The sequence below is a fragment of the Spermophilus citellus genome (assembly GCF_964194105.1).
Source record: "Spermophilus citellus genome assembly, chromosome: 10".
Taxonomy (NCBI): Eukaryota; Metazoa; Chordata; class Mammalia; order Rodentia; family Sciuridae; genus Spermophilus; species Spermophilus citellus.
Genome location: NC_138197.1, coordinates 26,705,603 through 26,731,144, shown reverse-complemented (window position 1 = coordinate 26,731,144; position 25,542 = coordinate 26,705,603). Strand labels below are relative to the sequence as shown.

Below are 25,542 nucleotides of genomic sequence, written 5' to 3'. Positions count from 1 at the left end.
CAAATTCAGTCCCCAGTATTTCCCCTTTCCTCTCCCTCCTCCTTACCCTGTTCCCTTCCCACTGATCTTTCTGCTGTTTACTTTTAGATTTATTTATTTCTTTTTGGTTGGTGTCTTGTGGATAGACATGATGGTGAGATTCACTGTGGTGTATTCATGTATGTGCACAGGAAAGTTAGTGAGATTCATTCCTCTGTTCTTCCCTTATCCAATCTCAGTCCCCTTCATCTAGCCCACTGGTCTTCCTTCTTTTTTGATGAAACCCCCTCCCCTGCCCTTTACCCTTTCTCTCCCCCCCCCCCGCCCCAACCTCTCTCTCTCTCTCTTTCTCCTCCTGATTTTGGGCTAGCTTCATGCTAAGTGGACTAAGCCAGACTCAAAAAGCCAACGGTGGAATGTTTTCTCCAATATGTGGAAGCTAGTTCTTGCTCTTATCCAAAAAGGGGGAGGCCTACGAAGGGAATAGATGGTCATTCAAGAGCTCAGAGGCCTCTCTCCTAACCAATCAGAACAAAGCAAGTCAGAGAAACTGATATTCCAAGAAGAGGAAGGCGGCTGATCTAAAGGCCAAGTCAGGCAGGGACTAAACCAGAAGAGGAGCCAGGACCTACTTCCCAGCTGGAGCACGACCCCCATGTGACACCTTGCCAGTTCCCTGAGAGCCTCCTGGCCAGCAGATGGCTCAGCATGGGGCATATGGGTATCCCCATACCCTTCTTTTGTTTCACCATTAGGACTGGGGCTGTGGGTCAAAGACCCTCCTTAACTCAGGATGCGGCACACAGTGCTCCTACACCTTTTTTTTTTTCTGTCCCCTCTGTCAGGTGACTCCAGGAAGCAGAGGCAAGACTACTATCCCTGGAGGAGTGGAGAACCTCCTTCACTTCCGGGGAAGTCCCTGCCTCTCACCCTGCACAGTTGTCCCAGGCATCCTGCCCTTCAACAAGGCAGGCTCCCATCTCCCCCAAACAGCCCCCATCTCCCCACCTCAGGAAAAGCAGGTCTTCCCTGAGCTACAGTGCTCTTCCTGCCCAGGGGCAGCTCCTTTCTTAAAACCTCAACCAGAATGTCACCTCTGCTACCAAGTGGCCCTGCTGATTTAACAGGTCTCAGCCTTCTTCTCTGATCTATGGCATTTTCTCCAGGCCACCCTTGTGGTTCCTTTCTCTTTTGATCTTTTTCTTTGGGGTTCTTTTTAGTTATACATGGCAGTAGAATTCACTCTGATATAATTATCCAAGCATGGGATACATCTTATTCTAATTAGGACCCCATTTTTGTGGCTATATGTGATGGTGGGAGTCACTATGGTGTATTCATATAAGTCACAATACCTTCACATTCATCCCCCTGCCTTCCATTTCCCTCTCTCCCCTCCCTTCCCTTCATTTCCCTTTGTCCAACCCTACTGAACATCTCTCTTCCCCTCTCCCCCCTTACTGGGGTCTGCTTCCACGTTATTGGGAGGAAGTTGTGAGGTGGCTTTGTGTGGGTGGTTTCTTCTCCTTCCTGTATTGTGTCCTGTTCCAGAAGAGGGACCCTGCCTCCCCCAGTCCATGTCCATGCCAGCACCTTCTTGTCAACTGCTCTTACTGTTCAGTAGCTGTTGGCTAGGTGATTGGCTCCACAGCCCTGGGTCTCCTCAAACCTGTCCTATGGAATGAGCAGGTGGACGAGGTCTTTGGTCTGCCCCGGCCCCCACATTCTGTGACACAGGTATTCACTGTGCACCTGCCGGCTCAGGGTTATAGAAAGCGAGCCCCTCCCACCCCACCACCCAGGTCTAGTTGACCCCACAGGCTGGGTTAAGAGGATGAAGCTCAGAGCAGATGCAAGGGCCAGGAGGGAAGAGGGTGAGTCTCTGACTCTTGGAGACCATGGCCCTCCACAAGGGTCATTCTGCACACGTGAACCCGGGTATGCACCCGTGTGTGGTCATGTCTGCGTACACGTGTGTGGTCATGTGTGGGTCATGCCCATGTGTGGGTGGGGCTGTTTTGTTCTCCTGTCCTCATGATGAAGCAGCACCGAGTGCCAGCCAGGACGTGGAGCGAAGACGCACAGCTTGACAGGCCGTCTGCCGCCGATGGCCTTATTGAGGTGATTTGCTAGGTTGTGAGCAGGGCTGAGGCACAAGATCAGCACCGTGGAGAGACAGCAAGAGAGGGAAGGCAAGAGGCTGGGCAGGGAGGGGATCCAGGCAGACTGGGGCAGGAGGCTGGGATCTGTCCTCCTCTATCAGGCTATGGCCAATTCCCTGAGAACCAAGGTCAAGGTCAAGGTCTAAAACAGGAGCCACCCGGCACAGGCTCAGAGAAGGTCTCTTCCTAGCACCCTGGGGGAAGCCACCTGGAAAGGTCTAGAACTCCCTGTTTTCCCTCACCAAGAGTTCTGCACTCCTCTGCAAACACAGGAACAGCCCAACTCCTGCAGGCTGGCCGGAGGCTCCTAGGGTGGTCTTCTTCCCGGGTGAGGCTTCAGCCAGGACAGAGGACTGAGCTCTCTCTGGGCCTGGGAAGGAAAAGCACCCTGTGGTGTGAAGCAGGGTTGGAACAGAAGGACTTGAAATGACTAGAGGCTGAGGGAGGAGGATGGAAGGTTTGAGGTCAGCTCCTGCAATTTAAGGCCCTAAGTAACTTAGCAAGATCCTATCTCAAGATAAAAAATTAAAAGAGGTGTAGATGGTTATGTGCCCCTGGGTTCAATCTCCAGTACCAAAAAAAGAAGGAGAATTTGAAATCATTAAAGGGAAGGTGTGCACGCCTGTGGGCATGGCAGAGCACAGCTGATCCATTGCCAAAGAGATTTCCATGTTCCCTAATCACTATCTTCCCTATCTTCTCTCCTCTATACCAAGTCCTGTTTTCAGCATCTTATAGTTCTTACCAGAAGGAAGTTGTTCTTCATGTCTCACTTAAATCTCCCATTTCATAGTGCATTGCCTCCAAGAAGAAATTCTGAGCACAGCTAAATCTTCAAGATGACAAGTCCATTATCAGCAACAGGGCAGGGCTCAGCAGGGAGGAAGGAGGTCCTGAACCTCAGAGATAAGGGACAGAGAGTCTAGTAGAATTTTGCTTCCAGTCAAGCAGGTGACTCAATTTGATTTTATGTATTTAGCCCAAGAAATATATATGGATCCCCACTATATGACAGGTATTGTACTAGGGGCTCAGAAGGAACTCGATTCCTTTTGCCTGCTGTTAGCTCCATTCCAATGGGAGGTGAGACAGACAAAAACAGATAAATCATGCCATTGAGAAATAAAAAGAATGACAAGACAGAAGATGAATGGTGAAGGGAAGTACTGCTCTATCTGAGGAGGTCAGGGAGAGCTATGCCGGGAGATGATGTTTGAGCTCAGATCTGATGATAAGAAGCCAGCCATGTAGAGTTCAAGGGAAGAGCATTCCAAGGAAAAGGAAGAGTTGATGCAAATGCCCTGGGGTAGGAATAATGTCAACATGTTTGTGGAAGAAAGTGATTCAGGCTGAAATCAGAGACCCCCCTCCCCCCGCAAGGCTGGCGCACGTAGGGTCTTGTAGACCACATTACACAGTAGTTTAGATTTTGTTTTAGGGACAACGGAAGCCATTTAAGCAAAGGAGTGGTGCAATTTGATCAGAAAGATCACTCTCATGGCTAGGAGGAGAGTGGATCACGGAGAGGCCAGAGTGGGAAGCAGGGAGACTTCTTAAAAGCCTATTGCATTAATCCAAGCAGGAGAGAGATTGGCTTGGCCATCGGTGGTAACAGTGGAGGTAGGGAGAGGTGGACACAGGGTTCTGGAACCACAGTCAGCTGAACTTGGGTAAACTGAGGGAAAACGATTAGGTTGAGAATGTGTTTTAAAATGGTAAGGTCCCAAGGAGGACCAGGGCTTGGCAGGAAAGCCCGGAGTTTGTTTCTGAGCATGTCAAGGTTGAAATGCCCATGGGTGACCCAGGGGGAGATAACATGTCCGGAGGCAGTTGGAATGTCCTGAATTTGGGGAAGGTTTCCCAGGTGCCAAGGACACAGACCTTGCTTTGGAGCTGATGGTCCAGCTCAGGAAATGGAACCTGGTGGGGGGAAACCTGCTCTGTGCTCCGTTCCCCACATTTCTGCCCATGAACCCTCAAAACCTGACCTTGATTTGGGAAGAATTGGCCCCCACCTTCTCCGGGCTCCTTGTGTTAAAGTCATACAACTTCTTTCAGCTCAGAAACCTCGTGATTCCTCAAGACTTGGCCCTGAGCCACCTGGGGATAAAGGCAGAGTCTCATTCCAGGAATAATCTGCGACCTCTTTGACCACGGCGGAGTCAAGGATGGGGTCAAATATGCTTCCTTGTTTTAAGCATTGGTACAATTCCCCTCTGACAACGTGTGGAAGGGTCATCGTCTTTCACTCAGCTGTTTCTACAGGAGAAAGAAATCTGTGCAAACGAACATCAAGAGGAGAGGGAGGGGCTGCCGCCTTAGGGAGACATGTGAGTGGCAGGAGGGCCCAAGCATCCCTCACCTGCTGGAGTGTACCCCATCTGCGTCCTTTGTCATTGCCATGAGCCAACAGTGGCTCCCCCATCCCTTCATGGCCAGTCCTGTCAGCCACCTGGACCTTGAAGCAACAAAGAAGTCCCCAAAGAACTCAGATGCTCCCACATCACAGGACCGCCCCAGTTAGCTAGCCAGGAGCGGCCACAAGACTGTTTGGGATTCAAGGGAGCAGAGGGGCCTCTCGGAACATTGGTTTCTTCATCTGCAAATTCAGATTAGCTCTGGCACCACATTGTCCAACAAGATGGCCATCAACTTCATGTGGCTTCTTACATAGACATAAATTAAAATTAAATAACATTTCAAAAATTCACGTCCTTGGTCTCACTAGACACATTTCAAGTTCTCAGGAATGCAGCTTGTGGCTCCCGTTTGGGACAGCACCTCCATCATCTTAGAAAGCCCCATTACACAAGGATGCTTCTGAACAAAATATAGTTCCCAAAATATAGTCCCAGGAGCTGCAGTGCAGCATCACCTGGGAACACTCTAGAAATGCAAATTCTCAAGCGCCCCCCGACCCCAGACCTCCCAAATGAGAACTCTGAGATGGGGCTTAGCAAGCCTTCTAGGTGATTCTGATGCACACTGAAGTTTGAAGAACAAGGCTCCAGTCTGGAATAGTGGACTCACCCATCATCTCACTTGATCTCATTCTGCTTTTCTAGGGTAACAATAATCACAACTCATTTTACACCTGAAGAAACAAATCCAGAGATCACAAGCCTGGGAAAATGCAACCTAGAACTCTGGCCCCTTGACCTTTCCCTGGTTTCTCCCCCACCCCATCATCATATTCCTCTGGACTCTTTCCAGACTGAAGATCAAACTGAGGCAGCTCTGCACCTTGTGCAGTACTGGAACGCTAGTGCATTGTGGAAGAGCCACCTGGATACTGAGGAACTCAGGGTGATGGTGATGGGAAATCTCTCCCATGGCCACTGGGTTCACTTGAGAATTTCTCATGCATGTGGCATATGGTTGAGAACCCAGATCCGTGTGCACTTTACAGAGGATAAAAACAAAACTCAGAGTGGAAGAGAGGCTTGCCCGTTCTCTGCAGCCCGGGCTTGACTGTCAGGACTGGAATCCAGGTGCTGAGAGTAGAGAGGTCAAGAACCCGAGGGACAGCTGGGCATGGTGGTGCCCACGTGTAATTCCAGCAGCTTGGGAGGCTGATTGTGAGTTTGAGGCCAGCCTCAGCAACTGAACAAGGCCCTAAGCAATTTAGTGAGACCCTGTCTCTAAATAAAATATTTTTAAAAGGCTGGGGATATGACTCAGTAGTTAAGTGTCCCTGGATTCAATCCCTGATATCAAAAAAAAAAAAAAAAAAACCTTAGAGACAGACCCTGGTTCTGTCCTTTTCTAGCTGGGTGACCCATGCAAGTGATATAACTGCTGCAAAACCTCTGTTTCCTCTGCTTGGAAAGTCAGAGTAACAGTCCAGGTCTGCTGGAGGGATTAAAGAAGCTTATGCCTGTAAAGTGTCTGACGCATCCTAAGCACCCAAGTCATTTTTATATTGTTATGCCAGACACCAAGAAGTTGTCCTACTTTTTAAATTCTTTTTCTGTTCAGTAGAAACCTGACTTTTCTGTCTATTCTTTGGCCCCAAGTTTTCCTGGAGCTCTTTGTCCTGGATTTCTCTGACTGTGTGAGCAGCTGCTTGGGTTCTCCGAGCTGGCTTGGGAATCAAAGAGACAGGGGTGGCCCCGGTACAAGGTGTCATCAAAGGAGTAATATTTGTGCACTGACAGCATCTCTGGTTTCCTGGGAACTGCCTGCAGATCTGGGTAAATCTGATCAGGATTTTCTGCAAGGAGAGTTTTTATCCAATATGGTGAAAATTCTGAGCAGGAATTAGATGTAAGAGGTTGTCAAACCAGGAGTAAGATCTAAGTAACCTTGTGAGGTGCCCAACGCAGAATGGACGTGAATTCCAGTCTCACTTTGCCACATTGGGTCTCCTGATCTTGCACAATTGGCTTGGTCTTGCTGGCCTCTGTTGTTCCATCTGTGAGAAGGGGGGGTAAAGTTCCCAGGGACGTGAGGACAAGTCCGTCCCTACTGTTCTCTGGACTCTTGGAGCCTCATCTCTCTCCTCTTGGGACATATTCTGGTATTGTTCTTCCCAGGGGAAGATAGACACTGCCAGCCTGTCTTCTTTTCTCCCCCCACCCCTCCCACTCCCCAAGAGCCTCAGATTCACACTCTGCCGTCTGACTCAGCCCTCCATCCGTTCCCTGCCTGCCCGGGTGCTATCCCCCCCTCAGTTCCTGCTGATGCGTCTTCTCTAACTTGATTCTATTTTTTTCTCTCACTCTCTCTTCCCTCCCACCACCCCCTCCCCAAAAACACCCCCCTGGCCTTGCCCTCCTTCTTCCTGCCTCCCTGCAGCGGTGGGAATCCAAATGAAGGTGGAATTCCTCCAGCGCCAGTTCTGGGCAGCCACAGAGCAGGTAGGTGACCGCTCCTGGCCAGGTCAGGGATAGACGACACAACAAGCTCTCCCGTGAGGCAGGGCTCTGCCTCTCACCCGCCACTGGGACCCTTCCTCAGCCCCGTCAGGAACCACCATGGGGTGTCTCCTGGATCCTTCCTTCTCTGCTCCCTGCGGCTCCCCCATGTGCAGGCCAGGCCTCCACCTCTGGGCCTCCTCACCCCAGAGCTCTCTCTCAGTACAGACCATGGCACCCTCTGCTGCCCCAGAGCCTCACAGCCCTGCCCACCCTGCGCTGTCCTCCTCCCTTCCAAGGCCCAGACCCACTGCTGTCTAGGCCCCTGAGAAGCCAGATGCCTGCTGGCCTTGCTCTCCACCTGCCCTCCCCTCTGCCCTGCAGAGCGCCTGGCCTCAGCCTCTCTGGGCTCCCCAGTTGGCCTTTACGTATTCCTCCTGTGTGAGGCTCCTCTGCTCCCCACTCACTGGCTGCTGTGTGCCCACCTTGGGCAAGTTTGGGGAGAGCCACCCAGGGCCCCAAGGCCACATGGAGCCATCCCAGGAGGCTTCCAGCAATGCCACCAACCTTCTCCCCTCACCAAGCACAGGAGGCCTGTGGGCTGCAGGGGCCAAGGCCACCTTAGAAGAGCCTGCCCGCTGGCCTGGGCAGCTGCCAGCCAGCAAGGGTCTGCTACTCAGTGCCACACACCTACCACACACACACACACACCTACCACACACACACACCTACCCCCCCCACACACACACCTACCACACACACACCTACCCCCCCCACACACACACCTACCACACACACACACCTACCCCCCCACACACACACCTACCACACACACACCTACCCCCACACACACACACACCTACCACACACACACACCTACCACACATACACACCTACCACACACACACACACCTACCACACACACACCTACCACACACACACGTACCACACACACACACCTACCCCCCCACACACCTGCCACACACACACACACACCTACCACACACACACACCTACCACACACACACACCTACCACACACACACACACACCTACCACACACACACACCTACCACACACACACACCTACCACACACACACACACACCTGCCACACACACACACACACACACCTACCACACACACACACCTACCACACACACACATACCACACACACACACACCTACCACACACACACACCTACCACACACACACACCTACCACACACACACCTACCACACACACACACACACCTACCACACACACACACCTACCACACACACACACCTACCCCCCCACACACACCTGCCACACACACACACACACCTACCACACACACACACCTACCACACACACACACCTGCCACACACACACACCTACCACACACACACACCTGCCACACACACACACCTACCACACACACACACACCTACCACACACACACACACCTACCACACACACACACCTACCACACACACACACACCTGCCACACACACACACACCTGCCACACACACACACACACCTACCACACACACACACCTACCACACACACACCTACCACACACACACACACCTACCACACACACACCTACCACACACACACCTACCACAAACACACACCTACCACACATACACCTACCACACACACACACATACACCTACCACACACACACACACACACACCTACCACACACACACACCTGCCACACACACACACCTGCCACACACACACACACCTGCCACACACACACACCTGCCACACACACACCTACCACACACACATACACACCTACCACACACACACACCTACCACACACACACACACACACACACACACACCTACCACACACACACACCTACCACACACACACACCTACCACACACACACCACACACACATACACACCTACCACACACACACACACACCTACCACACACACACCTACCACACACACACCTACCACACACACACACACCTACCACACACACACACCTACCACACACACCTACCACACACACACACCTACCACACACACACACCTACCACACACACACACACACCTACCACACACACACCTACCACACACACACGTACCACACACACACACCTACCACACACACACCACACACACATACACACCTACCACACACACACACCTACCACACACACACACCTACCACACACACACACCTACCACACACACACACACACACCTACCACACACACACAACTACCACACACACACACCTACCACACACACACACCTACCACACACACACCATCCTACGCACCACACACACGCCACTGGTAGACCCTCTACATGTAATAAACACACCACACACAGCATGCACCACATGTATACCACACACGCATGCTCTCCCACACCCCACACAAACGTAGACCCTCCACATACAACACACATGCCACACACACACACACAGTATCGTACAGACACACATATGATGCATACATAGCACACGTATACCACACACAGCATGCTCATATACACACACACGTAGACCCTCCACATAACCCACGTACCGTATACACACACACCTCACAATAAACACCATACATGGACATGCACACACACACACACACACACACACACACAAGTATCCTATAGACACACTTCTACCTTTCCCTATATAGCCACACACCACAAATGAACCATATACAATATTCACAAACATACCTATCATGCACACACACACACACCCACCACATATGTACAACACACACACACACACACACACAGTTGTTTGCCACTTAATAGTTTCTCTTCTTCCTTCCAGTGCAGTGCTATGGGTGAGCCATGCCCAAAGAGCTGCGGGGACAGTGTAAGTTCTTCCCAGGTGAAGAGGGTGGGGTGGGAGCTGTGGCCCTCCCCAGGTGCCCTCCATGGGCTGGCTTCCCTCTGGCCCGAGTGCCCTCCTTCCTTCCCAGCAGTGCTGGGCTTCAAAGGGGTAATCTTTTCATCCAACACCGAACCAGCCTTCCCAAACAAAGGACGGGCAGGAGGAGGAGGTCTGTGGCAGGGTCGGCCATGACCTCCCTTCCGGACTGCCCCCAGGACCTGGACTGCTTCGTGGTGGACAACAATGGCTTCATTCTGATCTCGGAGAGGTCGCAGGAGGTGGGTTGCTGGGGAGCTAGACCTGGGGAGAAAGGGCGGGAGGAGGAATCAAGACCACGAGTAGTCGCCTCAGCCCAAGAGAGGGCCAGGGACCCTGCCTCTGAGGGAACTGGGGTGTAGGGTCTGAAGGGCAGGGTTCTCCCGAGCCCAGAGTCAACACAGTGAGATTACAACACTCGGAACGCCTCCCACTCAGGTGGTCAGAGCAAATATCACTTCTTTATTTCATCTGTAACTCACCTCCATTGGTTAGGAGGGAAAGTGTCGCCACCACACAGGGATGAGACAGCTCATAAATAAACCACTCGGGGCCTGCCGGGCGGCACTGCACCATGTTTTCTTTTTTTAGTTGTGGATGGACACAGTATCTTTATTTTATTTCTTTATTTTTTATGAGGCGCTGAGGATCGAACACAGTGCCTCACATGGTGCTAGGTGAGTGCTCTCCCACTGACCCCCACCCCAGCCCATGCACCGTGTTTCCTGAGGGTCCTCCATCCACAGTTCTAAGCAGCCCTCTGCTCACCATCTCAATCCCCTATCCCTCCTCCACCCTTTCCACCACCATGGCCCCAGAAGGACTGGGCCTCCCCACCCTGCATTTCTTCTCCTTTCTGGACTTCCTTTCTAGAAAATTCTATTCTAGACATCAAACCTGACCCTTACAGGGGAAGCAAGGAAATGGGTGAGATCCTTTCTTACCCAACAGCCTGCCTTGCACCCCTCAATCCTCCCTGTGGCCGTGGACCACTCCCTGGACCCTCTATGTGTTTACAAAGGCATATTTGCTGAGCCCCAAATTGGGTCCCCAAATTAAATATTTATTTATTCAGGAATCAAACTGAAAAAGAAGCCTATTCAAACCTGAACCAAATCTGAATATATTCACCTGAAGTATTTCCTTGAACCAAGCCCAGAAGTATCCAAATGGCCTCTAACTGAACCTCAGTGGAAGGGATATGGTGTTTGGTTCAGCACGGGATTTGCCACTTATTCAAAACATGATTTGGGCAAGCAACTTCCATTATCTGTGCCTCAGTTTCCCCCTCGGAAAAATCAGGGTAATGCCGATGGTCCTCTGGAGCCTGATTCTGGGTGCTGGGTACTGGCAGGGCTGCAGGAATTGGAGATGTTGCTGACCTGGGTTAGGGCTGAGGCCATCTCTCTGCCCCTCGAGGCAGCGGTCTGGCCCCACTGGAAGGGGGCTTAAGCCCAAAGAAGGTGTCAGGATATGGCAGGAACCAGAGCCAGAGCATCCGAAGGAGACTGAGAAAAGTGGCAACTGAGGAAGAGGAGAAGCCCAAGGGTCTTGGAATCTGATTCCTTAAGGATAATTTTTAAATGGCCTTCAGCAGCAAGAGTAGTAGAGAGAAATGTGGTTTCCTTGGCTTTCCCCTGGCTGGGGTGGGGCTGGGCCCATGAAAGGGATGCTTCACAGGACCCCTGTTGCTCATTAGCCATTGAGGTTCCCTGGCCACCTTCCTCTGCCTGCCCTTCTTTCCCCTTTTCCTTTTCATGCCTCTTTTTGGCCACGGGGCTCTTCCCTGGCCTGAGCACCAGTCCTTCTTAGTATTTCCCACTTGCTCTGACAGAAAAATGGATGGTGACAGAAATCAAAACCAAGTGGTTAGAACCAGGCTCGGGACCATCTGATGCCCTCAGTCATTCATGTTCTGCTCCCTGCTGCCTGGGCAATCCAGAGCGGCCCTGTAGGTTCTGTGGTACTGGCTTTCGAGGGCCTGAGGACCAAGCCTGGGCCTAAAGAGTTTCAGAGGGTGAAGCCAAGCTGGGACATTGGGATGGAAGGGTGGCGAGAACAGGAGAGGAGGGCCACGTCGCAGAGACTGTGCCCAGCCAGCGACGTTCTCTGTAAAGGGACAGATAGTTCACGTTTGGGGACCACTTAGCTCCGCTCGTGCAGGGAGACAGCAGCCACAGGCAGCGCGTAACAAATGAATGTGGCGTTGTTCCAATAAAATCTTATCCTAGACACTGAAAATCAAATTTCACATAATTTCCATGTGTCATGAAATGTTATTAATCTTTTGATTTTTTAAGAACCATTGAAAATAAACCATTCTTAGATCAAGGACCCACAGAAGCCAGCAGTGAGCCAAGTTTGTCCCTTGGGCCCTCATAGGCCAACCCCTGATCTAGAGGCTGCAGGGACCTCCCAGCTAGGCTCTGAAGAGGACACTGCCCAACCCTGGGCCCATCTCAAGAGATGCTGGCAAGGGCAGAGACACTTGCACAGCTGCTGTTCCCCCAAGGTCGTTAGCCTGAAGCCCTCTCAGCTTGGGGCCATGCAAGTCCCTCCACAGGGCAGCTTACACAGCAGAGCAGCCCCTTTATTCAGAGCAACAAGTGGATGAGCCTGATGGTGGGGGCGGGGGAGGGTTGCAACAGGGGAGCCACTGGCCTTTGAAACGTGATCTCAGAAATGACATCCCATCACTCTCCCATCTTCTATTAGCTAGAAGTCAGTTGCTAAGCCCAGGGTACACTCAACCTCATGGACAGGCACAACTACCAGGAAGCTGGGGTCACTGTGAACCATTTCAGAATCTTCCACCACAGACTCCTACCCCCTACCAAACCTGCCCCTCCCCCCAAACAATTCACCCCCTCAATGCCCCTCCCCCCAAACACAAACACACCCCCTCCTCCCCACTCCTCCCCACTTATCCCTGGAGGACAGTGCATCAGTGGCTGGGAGCTTGCCTGAGGGCCCCACCCCAGACCCAGGGACTTGTTCAGGCAATCTGTGCTTTTAGGAGCTCGCCGGGGAGTGATTCGGAGCGGGATTAGATTTCAGAAGCAGTGCCCGGGCAGCTGCGAGCTGCTGTGGCTGGGGCTTTTCGGCTGGCTGCTCCTGCCTTCCTGGCTGGGTAACGTGCCAGGAGTTTCAGGCTGCTCCTTGTCCCTGCCAAGGTCCATCAGGGGCTTGGGGAGCTAAGCCTGTTGCTGCTTTAGGTGCAAAAGTCCTTCCTAAAGTCCTGCCTAGCCCTTCCTCATCCTGGGTGCTCCTGTCCCAGGGCAGCCCTCTGCAGTCTGCCGACCAGCCCAGGGGAGTGACTCGAGGCTCTCTCCTGTTCCTGGTGGAGTTCCAGGCCGGCTATCAGGAGGCCTCTCCAGGCTCAGGGCTCATTCTTTTTTTAAAGGGCCAGGAATGACAGGATCACAGCCCTCAATTTGGAGTCTAGAGACAGAGGCACATAACTGGGCCAGGGGAGTGCCAAGAGCTCTGTAAAGCATCATAATGCTTCCAGCGATCTGTCACCGGGGCCTGGGGACTCCGATTCCTATCATTTGTTTGCCAACCACACTCACCCACAGAGCTTTCAAAATGGTCCTCACAGGGCAACAAAGTTTAGACAATGGGATGCTCCATTCCAGCACCTTCCTCTGAGGGACCTGAATTCTCAGAGCACTGTGCTCTCCTCCTTCCCTCCCTGGCACCTTCTGCCACCACAGATGTGCCTGTCCTGGGCCTGGGCTCCCTCTCTCCTTCCCTAATCCACAGTCCCCCCCACCGTCTCTGAGTCTTTGGGGCTCCCCTGTACTCAGCAGCAGCCCCCACACGCCCCCCTACCCCCAGCTTCCCAAATGGCCCTGCCCCTCTGAGTGCTTCAGAAGTAAAACCCTGCAACCTCCCGACTAGGCAGAGGCAGGCTCTCTGGTGACCCAAGGCAGTTATCAAGGGACTCTAAAGCTCAGCTCAGCTGCCAGATGAGGAAGGGAGTGAAGGACAATAATCCCTGTGGAAGCCAGGCACAGTAGTTTCACATGCGGTGACACATCTGACCCTCACACCCCTTAAGAGGATACTTGTCCCCATTTTTGAAGAAGAAACTGAGGCTATCCCTGAGTATAAGGAGGACATGTGGCATTTTTTTCCATTCTATCACTAGAGTTGAGACTACCCTTTCTCCCTGGGGACAGGGGACATATGAGCAACAGCCTCACATGACAGGGAAATTAGCCCAGGTCCAGGGGCAATCACCCAATCAGCAGGAATCTAATTAGTTCTGCTTCTTTGCTGCCTAGAGCCCATCTGCTTCCTGTTCCAGGTTCCTGGGTGGTACCTCAAAGGACCTCACCTCCCTCCCAACCTCCCTCCCAGACTCACTGCAGACTTAAACTCAGGGAGCCCCAGGCCCTTTAGATGCATCAACCCGTGGATTATGACTTATGCATGTGTTACCCCCGGGAAAGAGGCACCACTGGGCAGCCAGACCCCTCTACAGGGTTGTGCTGTGGGTGCAGCTCCATATTCCACCCCAAGTCCTGAATTGCAAGGTACCCAAAGTCGAAGTGGCACTAATCCACTCCAACAAAAATGAAAAGAAACTACCGGTTAGGAAGTGTGTTCTGCAGTCAAGAATAGAATCCCCACTGCAGTGGCTTAGGCAAAGCACTGGTTGATTCTTCTCAGAAGACTCAATGAAGCTCCTAGCATGGCTTCCTGGAGTCCCCAGCTGTCTCTACCCTCAAGAGGACAACATTGCTAGGGAAGGTACTGTCTTCTAGTCCATTTCCCAGACAAAAGGGAGTATAACTGGGGGGTTGGGTCAGTGGGGGGCGGTGCCTCTCTACAGAGTCCTCTCCCTTTAAGTGGATTCCGGAAGTCCTTCTTGTGACTGCTCATGTTCCATTGGCCAGACCTCAGTGCAGGGGCTTCTGGGAAATGTAGTTCTTTTAGCTGAGCACATAGCTAGCATTGTTAAAGTCAGGCTACCTTACTAAATAAGGAGAAGAGAATGGACACCTTCTGCTGAATGACATATTCTGGGAAACAGAATTGTTTATTTGCAGAGATACATTTTTTCCAATGTCCAGGATACATCGGTCAGAGACCTGGCTTCTCAGAAAAAAAATGTTTGAACAACTGGTTACTGATGAATAAGCCTAGAATTAGGAAAGAGACTAAAATTACAGGCTTGTAGTAATTTTGGCCAGCCTCATCAGGAGCCTGGTGTCCACCCCACTACCCTGTCCCAGGAAGCAGGAGACACAGGTCATTCATTCATTCCCTCTCATTCCTTCAGCAAATATGGATAATAAACATAAAGCCCCTGCAGGCTGGGGAGGGAGGTCAGAGGAGGGTCTTTGCCCCTAGGATCTTGCTGTCCAGTGATGGAGGTTCGATGCATACACAGGAACTAGAGTAGAAAAGAGCAAACCCAGCTGAGAGGACACTCAAGCTGGAGGGATCAGGAAGAACTTCAGCTGGCCTTACTGCTGGATCTTGAAGAGCAGCAGGATTTGGATGCCTCTTGCCTTTCCATGTGTTTGTCCCTGGAATTCCCTTGATTCCTCTCTGCTGTCCCCTGCTTTATCCACTTCCTCTTCAGTGATGCCTGTCCCCGTCAGGCCTCCTAATCTGAACAAAAGGACACTCACTTGTTTATACCACCACCGGAGGCACTGATCATCAGTTGTCCTGTGTGACAGCAAATGTGCCCTTGTCTGTCCAAACTGGTCTGTGCTCTTGGTTATTGTCCATTTCTTTCATTTTTGCATTGTACCCCCCTGATGAGTAAGCATCTTGTGACTGAAAGGTGGTCAGGCATTCAGGCCAAGAGACAGCAGAGCTCAGGCAAGTCTTTGCCTCCAGCTCTAGTTTTTCTCCTGTTTGCTTCTGTCATTAACCTGTCAGTTTCTGAGATCATGTTTTTGGCATTCATTTTCAGTGGCTTGTATCATTACATTTTAATTTTATAAGTGAGCTATTTCCAAACAAAGAATACCATAGAAACTGGGTATGGCAGCACATACCTGTAGTCTCCCCAATTTGGGAGGCTGAGGCAGGAGGATCGCAAGTTCAAGGCCAGCCAGGGTAACTTAATGAGACCCTGTCCCAAAATTTAAAAAAAAAAAAAATTAAATGGCTGGAACAGTAGCTCGGTGGGAGAGTACCTGGCTTCAATACCCAGTACCAAAAAAAGAAAGAAAGAAAGAGAGAAAGAAAGAAAGAAAGAAAGAAAGAAAGAAAGAAAGAAAGAAAGAAAGAAAGAAAGAAAGAAAGAAAGAAAAAAGAAAGAAAGAGAATAAAGAAAAAAGAGGGGAAGAAGAAAGGAAGGAGGAGGGAAGGAAGAAAGGCAGGTAAGCAGGCTGGCTGGCTGTAGGATGCAAGGGCTATATTTTCTTATTTATTTCCAATTTACAAAATGACATTTCCTGACCTTATCCCAGTTTTCAAAGTGGGCCCATTTGCAGGTTAAACATTAAGGGAGCATCCCTGAGGTTGTCATCCAATATGGCAGCAGCAACTCTTATTTGGAAGAGAATCTCAGCTGAGCTGGTGCACAGGAGCCCTGCATTCCCACTGACCTTTGTTTCCAATTAATCTTGTTCCTTAAGAAGGGTTACCGAGGCTCCCCAGCTATGCAGCGCAGGCCCTGCCTGGGTTCCTGGACAACACTGGCTCTCCTTGAGGTCAGTCAGGCCCGAGTCCCCCCATCTATGCCAGGGTAGGGTTTCCTGGTATCGGGAGCCATAACACCTGTCACTGTTCTAGGTGTTTCACAGAGTGTGCTGGCTACGGAGGAAATTCACAGAAGCAGGGACTCTAGGTGTGATGGGGGTCCTGCCACGGCCTGGCCTGCTCTCCTCCTCACTTCTCGCCCCTCCTTCAGTTGACCCGGTTTTCTCCTCCAAGCCATCTCCTGTCACCTCCAGCCAAAGTGTGACCCATGGAAGTGCTCCCCTCACAAAGGCCTGGGAAGGCCAGCCAGGCCCATGAGCCAAGAAAGCACTCTGCCAAGAACCTGATGTGGCCATGGGCTCAGGCTCCCACCTCCCTTCCCTGCCCAAGTTCCACACTATGCCCAGGTACCAGGCACCGTGGGGAACTCAGAGACATGGACCCTGACCCCAAACAGCTTTCCATGCAATGGAGGCCTAAGACGACCGGATATACCCCAGGCAGGGTGACAACAGAACTAGGACATGCAGCCACATGTTGCTGAAGTGCTTCTCAGAGGAGGAAGAGAAGGAAAGTTCCTTGATAAGAGGACTGAGAAAGGGTAATGGAGGCAGAGACAACGGCCCACTGGGCACACCCACATTCATGTAATGACAGCTGCCGCTCACTGTGAGCCACCGTATGGCACACATTATTCCCAGTCTAAACCTGAATTCCAATCAAATCCAAGGCCAGCCACCAAGCTCTTTCCGTCCCGCCATGCTGAGAAGAGCAGAATCCAGAGGCCAGAGAAGGTTGGAGCCAGGCACTGGGGGTGGGTTTGGAGGGCAGGGGCAAGCCTGGCTTCTAAACTAAAGCCCCGGGGCTTTGCTGCCCTGGGGGGTGCTGCGGGGCCACCACGGGTGCCCCCCAGACAAGGTTGATTGTGAAAGGAGAGAGGGAGAGGAGAGGGGAGGATCCCTCCCTTAGATAATGGAGAGTGTGACAAAACCCAGGTTGTGTCTGAGGAGACTGTTCTGGCAGCACACTGGGGTAGAGGGGGCGGGCAGCTCAGAGAGGACCAGGGTCAGGATAGGCTGTGTCTATGGAGTCCAGAAATGAATGACAAGCTGGGTCCGGTGGCACATGCCTGTAATCCCAGCAGCTTGGGAGGCTGAGGCAGGAGGATCCTGAGTTCAAAGCCAGCCTCAGCAACGGGGATGCACTAGGCAATTCAGTGAGGCCCTGTCTCTAAATAAATAAAATACAAACTAGGGCTGGGGATGTGGCTCAGTGGGCTTGCTCATCTGCTTGCTCTCTTTCTCTCCTCTCTCTCTCTCTCTCTCCCTCACAGATGGGAAGATTTCTGGGGGAGGTGGACGGCGCTGTCATGACCCAGCTGCTCAACATGGGGGCATTCAACCAGTAAGTGGGGCACAGAGCTGATATTCAACAAACCAGCCAGATCTCGGCATCTGAACTCCAAAACCCTCAATGACAGCTCCAAAGAGCCCAGAAGGAATTTTTCAGGATCCAGGGGCTCAACATGAGGCAGAGAGGGGGATATGGCCACGTGGACATTCCTAGGAGGGACCCTCCAGCCCCAGCTCAGCACTAGAGGGAAAGCCACCCAGCTGAAAGAGCAAGCCACGGACTGCTCTTTTCTTGAAGCCATTTAAAGTGCAAAAGCAGCGTTTCAGAACATGCCCAGTCCATGTCTAACTCAGGCACCGTCATGGATCCTGGTGAACGCAAGCTCTTCTACGATGCCCATCCCACCCCATCCCCAGCAGGGGCAGGGCGTGGCAGGGGTTCTTGGCCTCAGTCCACCTTGGTTCTGATTTACAGGGTGACTATGTATGACTACCAGGCCATGTGCAAGCTTCCGGATCACCACCACAGCGCAGCCCAGCCCCTGGCCAGCGTGAGTGACCTTCTCTCCCCCACATGCACATCCTCTGCCTTGTCCTCCAAAGAGGTCACCTGGACACTGTTCCCACCCAGCTGCAGACCATCAGGCCCCAGGGCTGACTCTTTTTTTTTCCCCCCTTTTGGTACCAAGGATTGGACCCAGGGGTCCTTACACACTGAGCTACGTCCCCAGCCTTTTTTATATATTTTATTTAGAGACAGGGTCTGTCCCCCACCTCAATGCCCAGTGCTCCACAAAAATCTTCAGGGATCCTTGGTGAATGAGCCCATCAGGGTGAGAACTTGACCAGCCTTATGGAAGGCCACTTCTAATCCTGCCAGAGATGTCTGACCCACAAAAGGCATTGCCCACATAAGTCAGCTTTGGGATGCTTCCTCTGCAGGGGAGGGGGGTTGTCGGTCAGGAGGGTGCCGAGGCAGCCGTCCATCTGGTCCAAGGGCAGCTGAGCGGAGCAAGTGCTCTGCCCTTGGACCTGCTGCAAAAGGTGTGTCCTTTCTCTCCCCGACTCCAGCCAATCTCTGCCCTCCTGATGGCGACCAAGTGGCTGATGAGTGAGCTCTTGCTGTGAGTGGGGCTGGAGGTGGGGGCTGGGAGAGGCCTTCATGAGGGAATCCTTTGAGCTGCTCAGGAGGTGAAGGAGGGCGGGGCCCCGGTGTGTATGGCCTCCCCTCTCTCAGGCTGCTCCTAGCAGGACCTCTGCTCACCTAGGGCCCTCCAGCCCTCTCAGGGACCAGGAGGGGAGGGTGGGTAGGTCCCCAAGACTCAGTTTTGTGTCTGGCAGGCTCCTGCTGGAGTGGAGTGCCTGGGGCTCCTGGTATGACAGAGTGGCAGAGGGTGAGTACTGGGCTAGGACAGTGTAGCAGGGGGGTTTGAGACAGCTCGTTGGACGCCTTGGGCCGTGGGTGGGTGAGTGGGCTCAGCTCTGAGGCATCGTTTCATCTCGCCTGGCCTTTTCTCACCGTCCCCCTCACCCCTGGGTCCCTCACCTCTCGGTGTGACACCACATCATCTCGGGACACCACCCCTCCATGTGACATCATCACCACCCTGTGACATCCTGCCCTCGTGTGACATCATGCCATGTGCCGTGCCATGTCCACCCTGTGCCGGGCCCACACCCCGGGCAGCCAAAACCGTCTTCCATCACTGTAAGTAGCCTCATCTGGGCAGATCCTGGCGGCCCCTTGGGCTGAGGAGCTGAGAAGGGCCTGCCCTCAACCCTACACCCCAGGAACCATCCCCAGAAGGGCTGAGTGCTCTTCATCCTGGGACACCCCGGACTCGGGGACCCCAAGTCCCTCATCCAGTTGCAGGCACCATTCCTGGGGACCCAGATCTCACCCCACGGAGCATGGTCCTGCTGCAGGGAACGTTAGAGACTCCAGGAGGAGAAGAGGGTGTGCTCCAGTGGCCCTGGCCACCAGGTCTCCCCAGGCACTCCAGCCCAGGGTCCATCAGCCCTCGGCAGCGCTCTGGGTTCCAGAGAGTGGTCACCAGGAGGCCCTGAGGATGACACCCTTCCCCTGACTGTCTGAGGACAGAGTCCCCTAGAGGCAGTGGCATGGTGAGAGGGTCCTGACAGAGCGAGGAAGAGCTTCTCTCACCTGATTTGAGGCTCACTCACCAAGGCCCAGAGAGGAGGAGCCCAGCTTGAATGTGAGAGCAGACAGATGCGCTGCCCCTCGGGGGCTCAGAGCTCCCCCGACCACACAAGGCCACCTCCTGTTAGCAGGATTCGCTCCACTTGTCTGTGTTAAAAGAACCTTTTCCAGGGGGCTCTGGAACTTCCCCGTTGCCTGGGCAGCTCCTCAGCCCGGCCCCGTCTTTTCCTCAACGTTAAGCTTCATGATAAGGAATCATGTCCACCGCTGTCCTCTCTCTGGTTTGCTCCGCCCTCTCCCTTTCCTGCTGCCCCCTGGGGCTGGCTGCCTTTGGCCCCAGAGGTGACCTCTGACCTGGGGTCACATTTCCACGTTCCCCTGCCATATTTCCAGGCCGCTTTAGGAGGCCCCGGGCACACTCAGAACAGGACTGCTTGGGGACAGTCACTTGACATTGGTGACAGGAGCCAGGAACCATGTATCACAGCCCATTTAGAAACAGCTCCCTCTTCTCTCTGCGAGGAACAGAGGACCTCATTATGGGGTGGGGACGCAACCTCTGTCATCTGGCAAGCTGAGGACCGTCCCTTCCTTTGCTTGCTCAGAGCTTCACTTCTTCAGGACAGCTTTTCCTGGAGCCCAAGGCCCCAGCCGGGGGTAATGTGACCTTGGGAAGCTGCCCAGCCCTATTACTATCGTGGCTGTGAGCAGTGTTATCACTGACACACTTCACCCACCAAAGTGGCTCAGGTGACAGGCAGACAGGCCCAGCGCTGAGTCAGCACCCCGCAGGAGGAGAAGAGTCAGGTCCGGAGACTTCCAGGGCCACCCAGCTCCCTCCTTGGAGGGTCAGCTCGGGAAGGAGCCTGAGCGGATGTTTCTGGTCCCTGAGGACTTCTCCTTGCCCACTGGCCCTGCCTCTTGGCTTCAAAGTCTGGAGGGAACTTCTAGGTCCAGGAGTTAGGGAGACCAACGGTCCTCCTGTTAACCCTTAGTAGGAGAGCCCCTGTCCCAGCTCCACCTGTGTCCACCCACCTGCCCCACCTATTTCACCCCTAATCTGAGAAGCAAAGGAAATGCCTGTGACGGAGAAATAGGAGTGCTGCTTCCAGCCCTGGGCCGGCGCAGGCCTGCTCTGCTCTCCGCCCCTCTGCAGGAGCTGCCTGGTCTCCAGGGCTCCTATCTTGTCTCAGTGAACTAAGGGGCTTCACACTCACCTGATATCCACCAAGGAGCGCCAATATCCGGGAGCTGGGCCTCCAGGCTCAGGTGGCCTTGGGTGCAGAGATCTGTCCCTCCCTTCACTGCTCAGTAGCAGGAGCTGGGGCCTGGTGGCAGGGGTGGGCCGGCAGGGCCTGGCCTGTCTAAGAGCTGCCCTTGCATGGCGTTTTAGCTACCTGAGAGTTGGACACAGGTGTGTCCACAAGGGAGGGGTCAGGTCTCAGAGTGAAGGGACCACAATCCACCCACTAAGCCACCCCTCCTGTTTAGCCTCGCCTCGTGAAGGAGGGTGGGGCCCAGGTGTATATGGCATCCCCTCACTAAGGCTGCTCCTAGCAGGACATCTGCTCACCCAGGGCCCTCCAGCAGGGACGGGGGAGGGCCTGGAGGAGAGAGGATGCAAGAACAAGGGTGCACCAGGTCCCTCTCAGGAACCTTTGAGATGGGGCACTTCCCACCCCCAGCTTATGATGAGGATGTAGGCTTCCAAAAAGAGAATATGGCTTCCTCAGGGTCAGGAGCTAGTGTGACACTCATACCCGAGTTCCACGGTCCCCGACACCCAGGCTGCTTCAATTATTCTCCGTTCTCCCCACCTCCCCGTCCTGCACAGTCCGGAGACCTTTGTAACCAGACAGCATCTGCAATGGACCAGGAGTAGGGGGCTCACTGTGGGTGAAGTGTTGAGGCCTCTGCAGCCACCCATGAGGTGCTAAGGCCCTCAGGAGGCTGTGGGGCCCTTCCTCACAGAGGCACCTCTGTCCACTGCAGCCCACAAGCATAAGAAGCAGGAGCTGCTGCATCCCTGCGACACAGAGTACCCCGTGTTTGTGCACCAGACAGCCATTCAGGAGACCAACGGCATCATCGAGTGTGGGGCCTGCCAGAAGTAAGACCCCCTGGGCAGCTTGACCTGTCCCCAGCTCCCACTCCTGGCAAGACAGCCCCAGCCTGAGGCCCCACAGCCAGGATTCCACAGCCTCCCTCAGTGACCTCTGCCATCTTCATCCCTTACGCTGAGGCACAGGTCAGCCCACAGCAGGGCCATGCACTCAACACCACAGATCTGAGAAAAGAAGCAACAAATAAACCTAGGTCTGCCCTAGAATGTGTCTAGTGCAGAGAAGAGGGTCCTAGACCGGCCTTCCCACTGCTGTCCCTGTCTGTGGTCTGTCCTACCCCCAGGCCAGAGCCTCCGGGCAGGAGCCCCTCAGTCTTGCTCCAGGGTCAAGACCCCTAGATCCCACCAGCCCTGGCCCAAGAAGGCAGAGAGGCCACCGGAAGGGTGGGTTTTCTGTTCCCAAACCTCAGAGGACCCCCCACACACACCCCCCCAGGGAGTTCTGCCCTGGGCTGGGAGGAATGTCCTCCTCCAGGCTGTTCCTCAGCCAGACTTCCTGTTCCCCAGGGACCGCCGGGCTGTCCCTTAAGACAGCCAAACCCAAGCTAACTATTGTAGTGTAAAGCCTCGTATGTTGGCCTCTGACAAATTCAGTTTCCATCTCCTCCTACTACGTAATGTCAGGCAAGATTTTGACCACACAAAGCAGTTTTCTTGGAACAATTTCTGTTTTGTGCATTTATCTCAAAGCCTTGCTGTAGGGACAGAGTCGATGGGGATGTGTCAAGCAAGTGCTTTCCAGTAGACAGACTTGAGTTTAAAAAATGGCTCTGCTACACCCTCGCTGTGAAACCTGGGGAAAAATCACTTCTCCTAGGCTCCATTTTGTCCTCTACCACACAGGGCCATACCAACCTCACAGAGTGCTGTGAAGGCTAAGCGTCTACATATGTGTGTATACGCATATACAAACAAATGTGTCTGTGTGACATCACCCGGCCCCCAGGAATCGCTCAGTGAATGGCAGTTGTCCTTGTTATGTAACGCCCTGGGACCTTGTGCCGACCTGGCTTTCCCAGTCATTCCCCTCTGTCCTCAGACCTCCTGAGCTGTGCGGTGGCATTGTGCCACCTAGTGGCCCATCCTTGCACTGCACTTCCCCATACACCCCAAGCAAGAGTAGCCCTACAGCCCAATCTGCTCAGGAGCATCCTAGTGTCCCTGCAAACGTTCACATCTCCTTCCTCACCTTCTCCATCTTCTAGAAAAGGACAGATGTGACTTTGAAAGCTGTGGTAAAGTAAGTCAGTAGGGCTGGGTCATTGGTCCCGGGCTATTCCGCCCCTTCCCCCGTGCCCCTACTTTCACACTCCGAGCCTCCAGTTCTCAGAGACCTCCTGGTGGCTGCCGTGCCTGCCTGGGGAAGCCCTTGACCTCCGCCCCCTCTTTGCTGCAGGATATTTGTGATGCAGCAGATTCCCAAGACCAACCTGCTCCTGCTGGTGACAGATCCCACCTGTGACTGCAGCGTCTTCCCACCAGTCCTGCAGAAGGCCACAGAAGTCAAATATATCCTTCCTATCCTCCAGGATATGTGGGGTGGGGAGGGTGGGCTCAGGTGTCACTGAGGGCTCAGATTTTGAGGGCTGAGGCCAGCCTTCCTTCCTCCCCGATCCTTGGAAGCTGGGCCCACCAGGGGCAGGTTCTTCTAGGGGTTCAGAGCAGTTGACCTTGACCTTGTGAGTTCTATACATAATGCCTCTGTCAAGTGTGACAGGATGCGCTCTCAGAAGCCCCGCCGGAGACCAGATTCCTGCCATGCCTTTCATCCAGAGGTGCGAGGCTGGGTGGGCTGTGGCATGGGTCTTGGTCTTGGTTCCACATTCTCTGCCAAGTGTGTGTGCCCTTGTAGATGCCAGCATATCTGGACACTGATGAATACAACCGTACACGTGCATCTCACTGGGAAGTGTCCATACCTGTGCATTCATATTTATATCATGTGAAATGGGGACACCACAAGGGGTCTTTGTACAGTTCCTGGCACAGAACTCCTAAAACCCCTGTAACTTCCTGGGTGACCTGAGTGAGAAGGACATCTTTTGTTACAACACTTGGCCTAAGTCTCTGGGTTCCTGACACCATGCTTCTAAGACCTTTGGAATAAGAGTGATTTGTGTTCTAATGAGATGACTGGTGTCTGGGACCCCTAGGTCCAGCATGGGGCCTAGTCACCAGAAAGACCAAGGCCTATTAGAGAGTTGGGACTTGAGCCGCATCCCCTGACTTCTGGGCAAGGGATGGGGATTGGAGATGGAGTTGCCACCAGTGGCCAATGACTTCATCGATCATGCTACATAAGGAACCCACCATGAAACCCCTGAGCAACAGGGTCAGGAGACCTGGTCTCAGCTTCCAGTGAGTGTGAAGCCTCTACTTTTCCCCTGAAAGGTCTAAGAAAGATGGCGGCTTTACTTTCTGAAACTTCCTTCTCTCTCAGGATTTGACCCCCTTTAGTCCCAGAGACCCCTGCCATCCTTGCCCATTTGGATGGGAAGGTGCCTCTGCTGTAGATGCCGCCCTCTCACCTCTGCTCTGGGTTCACAGGAGAACGCTCAGGACTGTGGCGGTGCCTCGGACACGTCGGCCTGGCTCCCCCTGCTCCTGCTGCCTCTGGGTGCCTGGGTGCTGCCACCTCAGCTTCTGCGGTGACACTCACTGCAAGGGGATCCTTCCAGAGACATTCTAAGAAGTTAGCCTCTGGTGTGGGCTGCAGTTCACTACAGCTGGGTTACCTCCCGGGCCTGTGCTCATCCTGCTTCCAGAGATTGCTGGAAGAACAAGAGAACAAAGCCCCAGACGCCATTTTCCAAAGACCCTCCAGGGTGCCTGGTATGGTTCACCCAGGCTCTGTGGGCATCCTGCTATGCTTCGTCTCTTTTCTTCAGGAGTCCAGCATGAGCCGGACTTAGACCAAGACAAAAGAGTTAGTTCCACCTATTCTGCAGATCAGACCTGTTTCTAATGAAGCTGATCCTCAGAACCCACGGACCTACAGGTGCTGAGCAAGAGGAGCCGAGTGAGGCCAAGGGCAGGGAGGAGACTGAGGCAAGAGCATGCCTGGCTGAAAAGGAGGATGGAGCATTTCCTAGATGCTGCTGGTGTGTGTGTGTGTGGGGGGGGGGGAATAGTAAAAAGAAAGACCAAGAACAGGATAGGAATATGTATCAAACCCTTTTAGGAAACTATCAACATGCCTGTGTGTGATGTCTTCAGACTGTTGCTGCTGAAGAACTTCTGAAAAATTTGTTTGCTTGTTTGTTTCTTTTTAAAAATTCCTAGCTAAAGGAAATTTTGCAGCTAATAAAAAGTCAGGCTGGACGCAGAGCCACATGCCTGTAATCC

General features: G+C 53.2%; 1 protein-coding gene across 1 annotated transcript in view; it reads left to right on the top strand.

The window, feature by feature from the left end:
- The window catches only part of CACNA2D4 (calcium voltage-gated channel auxiliary subunit alpha2delta 4), a gene marked incomplete at its 5' end in the record, with an annotated part of 108,020 nt that extends 83,155 nt beyond the window's left edge, over positions 1 to 24,865 (top strand). Inside the window, 12 exons of the mRNA XM_081310768.1 lie at positions 6,939 to 7,000; positions 9,795 to 9,839; positions 10,073 to 10,135; positions 17,896 to 17,966; positions 18,390 to 18,465; positions 18,986 to 19,038; positions 19,256 to 19,308; positions 19,602 to 19,622; positions 22,068 to 22,185; positions 23,594 to 23,731; positions 23,858 to 23,972; positions 24,745 to 24,865. Coding sequence (XP_081166894.1) covers positions 6,939 to 7,000; positions 9,795 to 9,839; positions 10,073 to 10,135; positions 17,896 to 17,966; positions 18,390 to 18,465; positions 18,986 to 19,038; positions 19,256 to 19,308; positions 19,602 to 19,622; positions 22,068 to 22,185; positions 23,594 to 23,731; positions 23,858 to 23,972; positions 24,745 to 24,849 — 920 coding nt within the window. The 3' untranslated portion in view covers positions 24,850 to 24,865. The remainder of the gene's footprint in view (positions 1 to 6,938; positions 7,001 to 9,794; positions 9,840 to 10,072; positions 10,136 to 17,895; positions 17,967 to 18,389; positions 18,466 to 18,985; positions 19,039 to 19,255; positions 19,309 to 19,601; positions 19,623 to 22,067; positions 22,186 to 23,593; positions 23,732 to 23,857; positions 23,973 to 24,744) is intronic.
- Between the last annotated feature and the right edge of the window lie 677 nt (positions 24,866 to 25,542).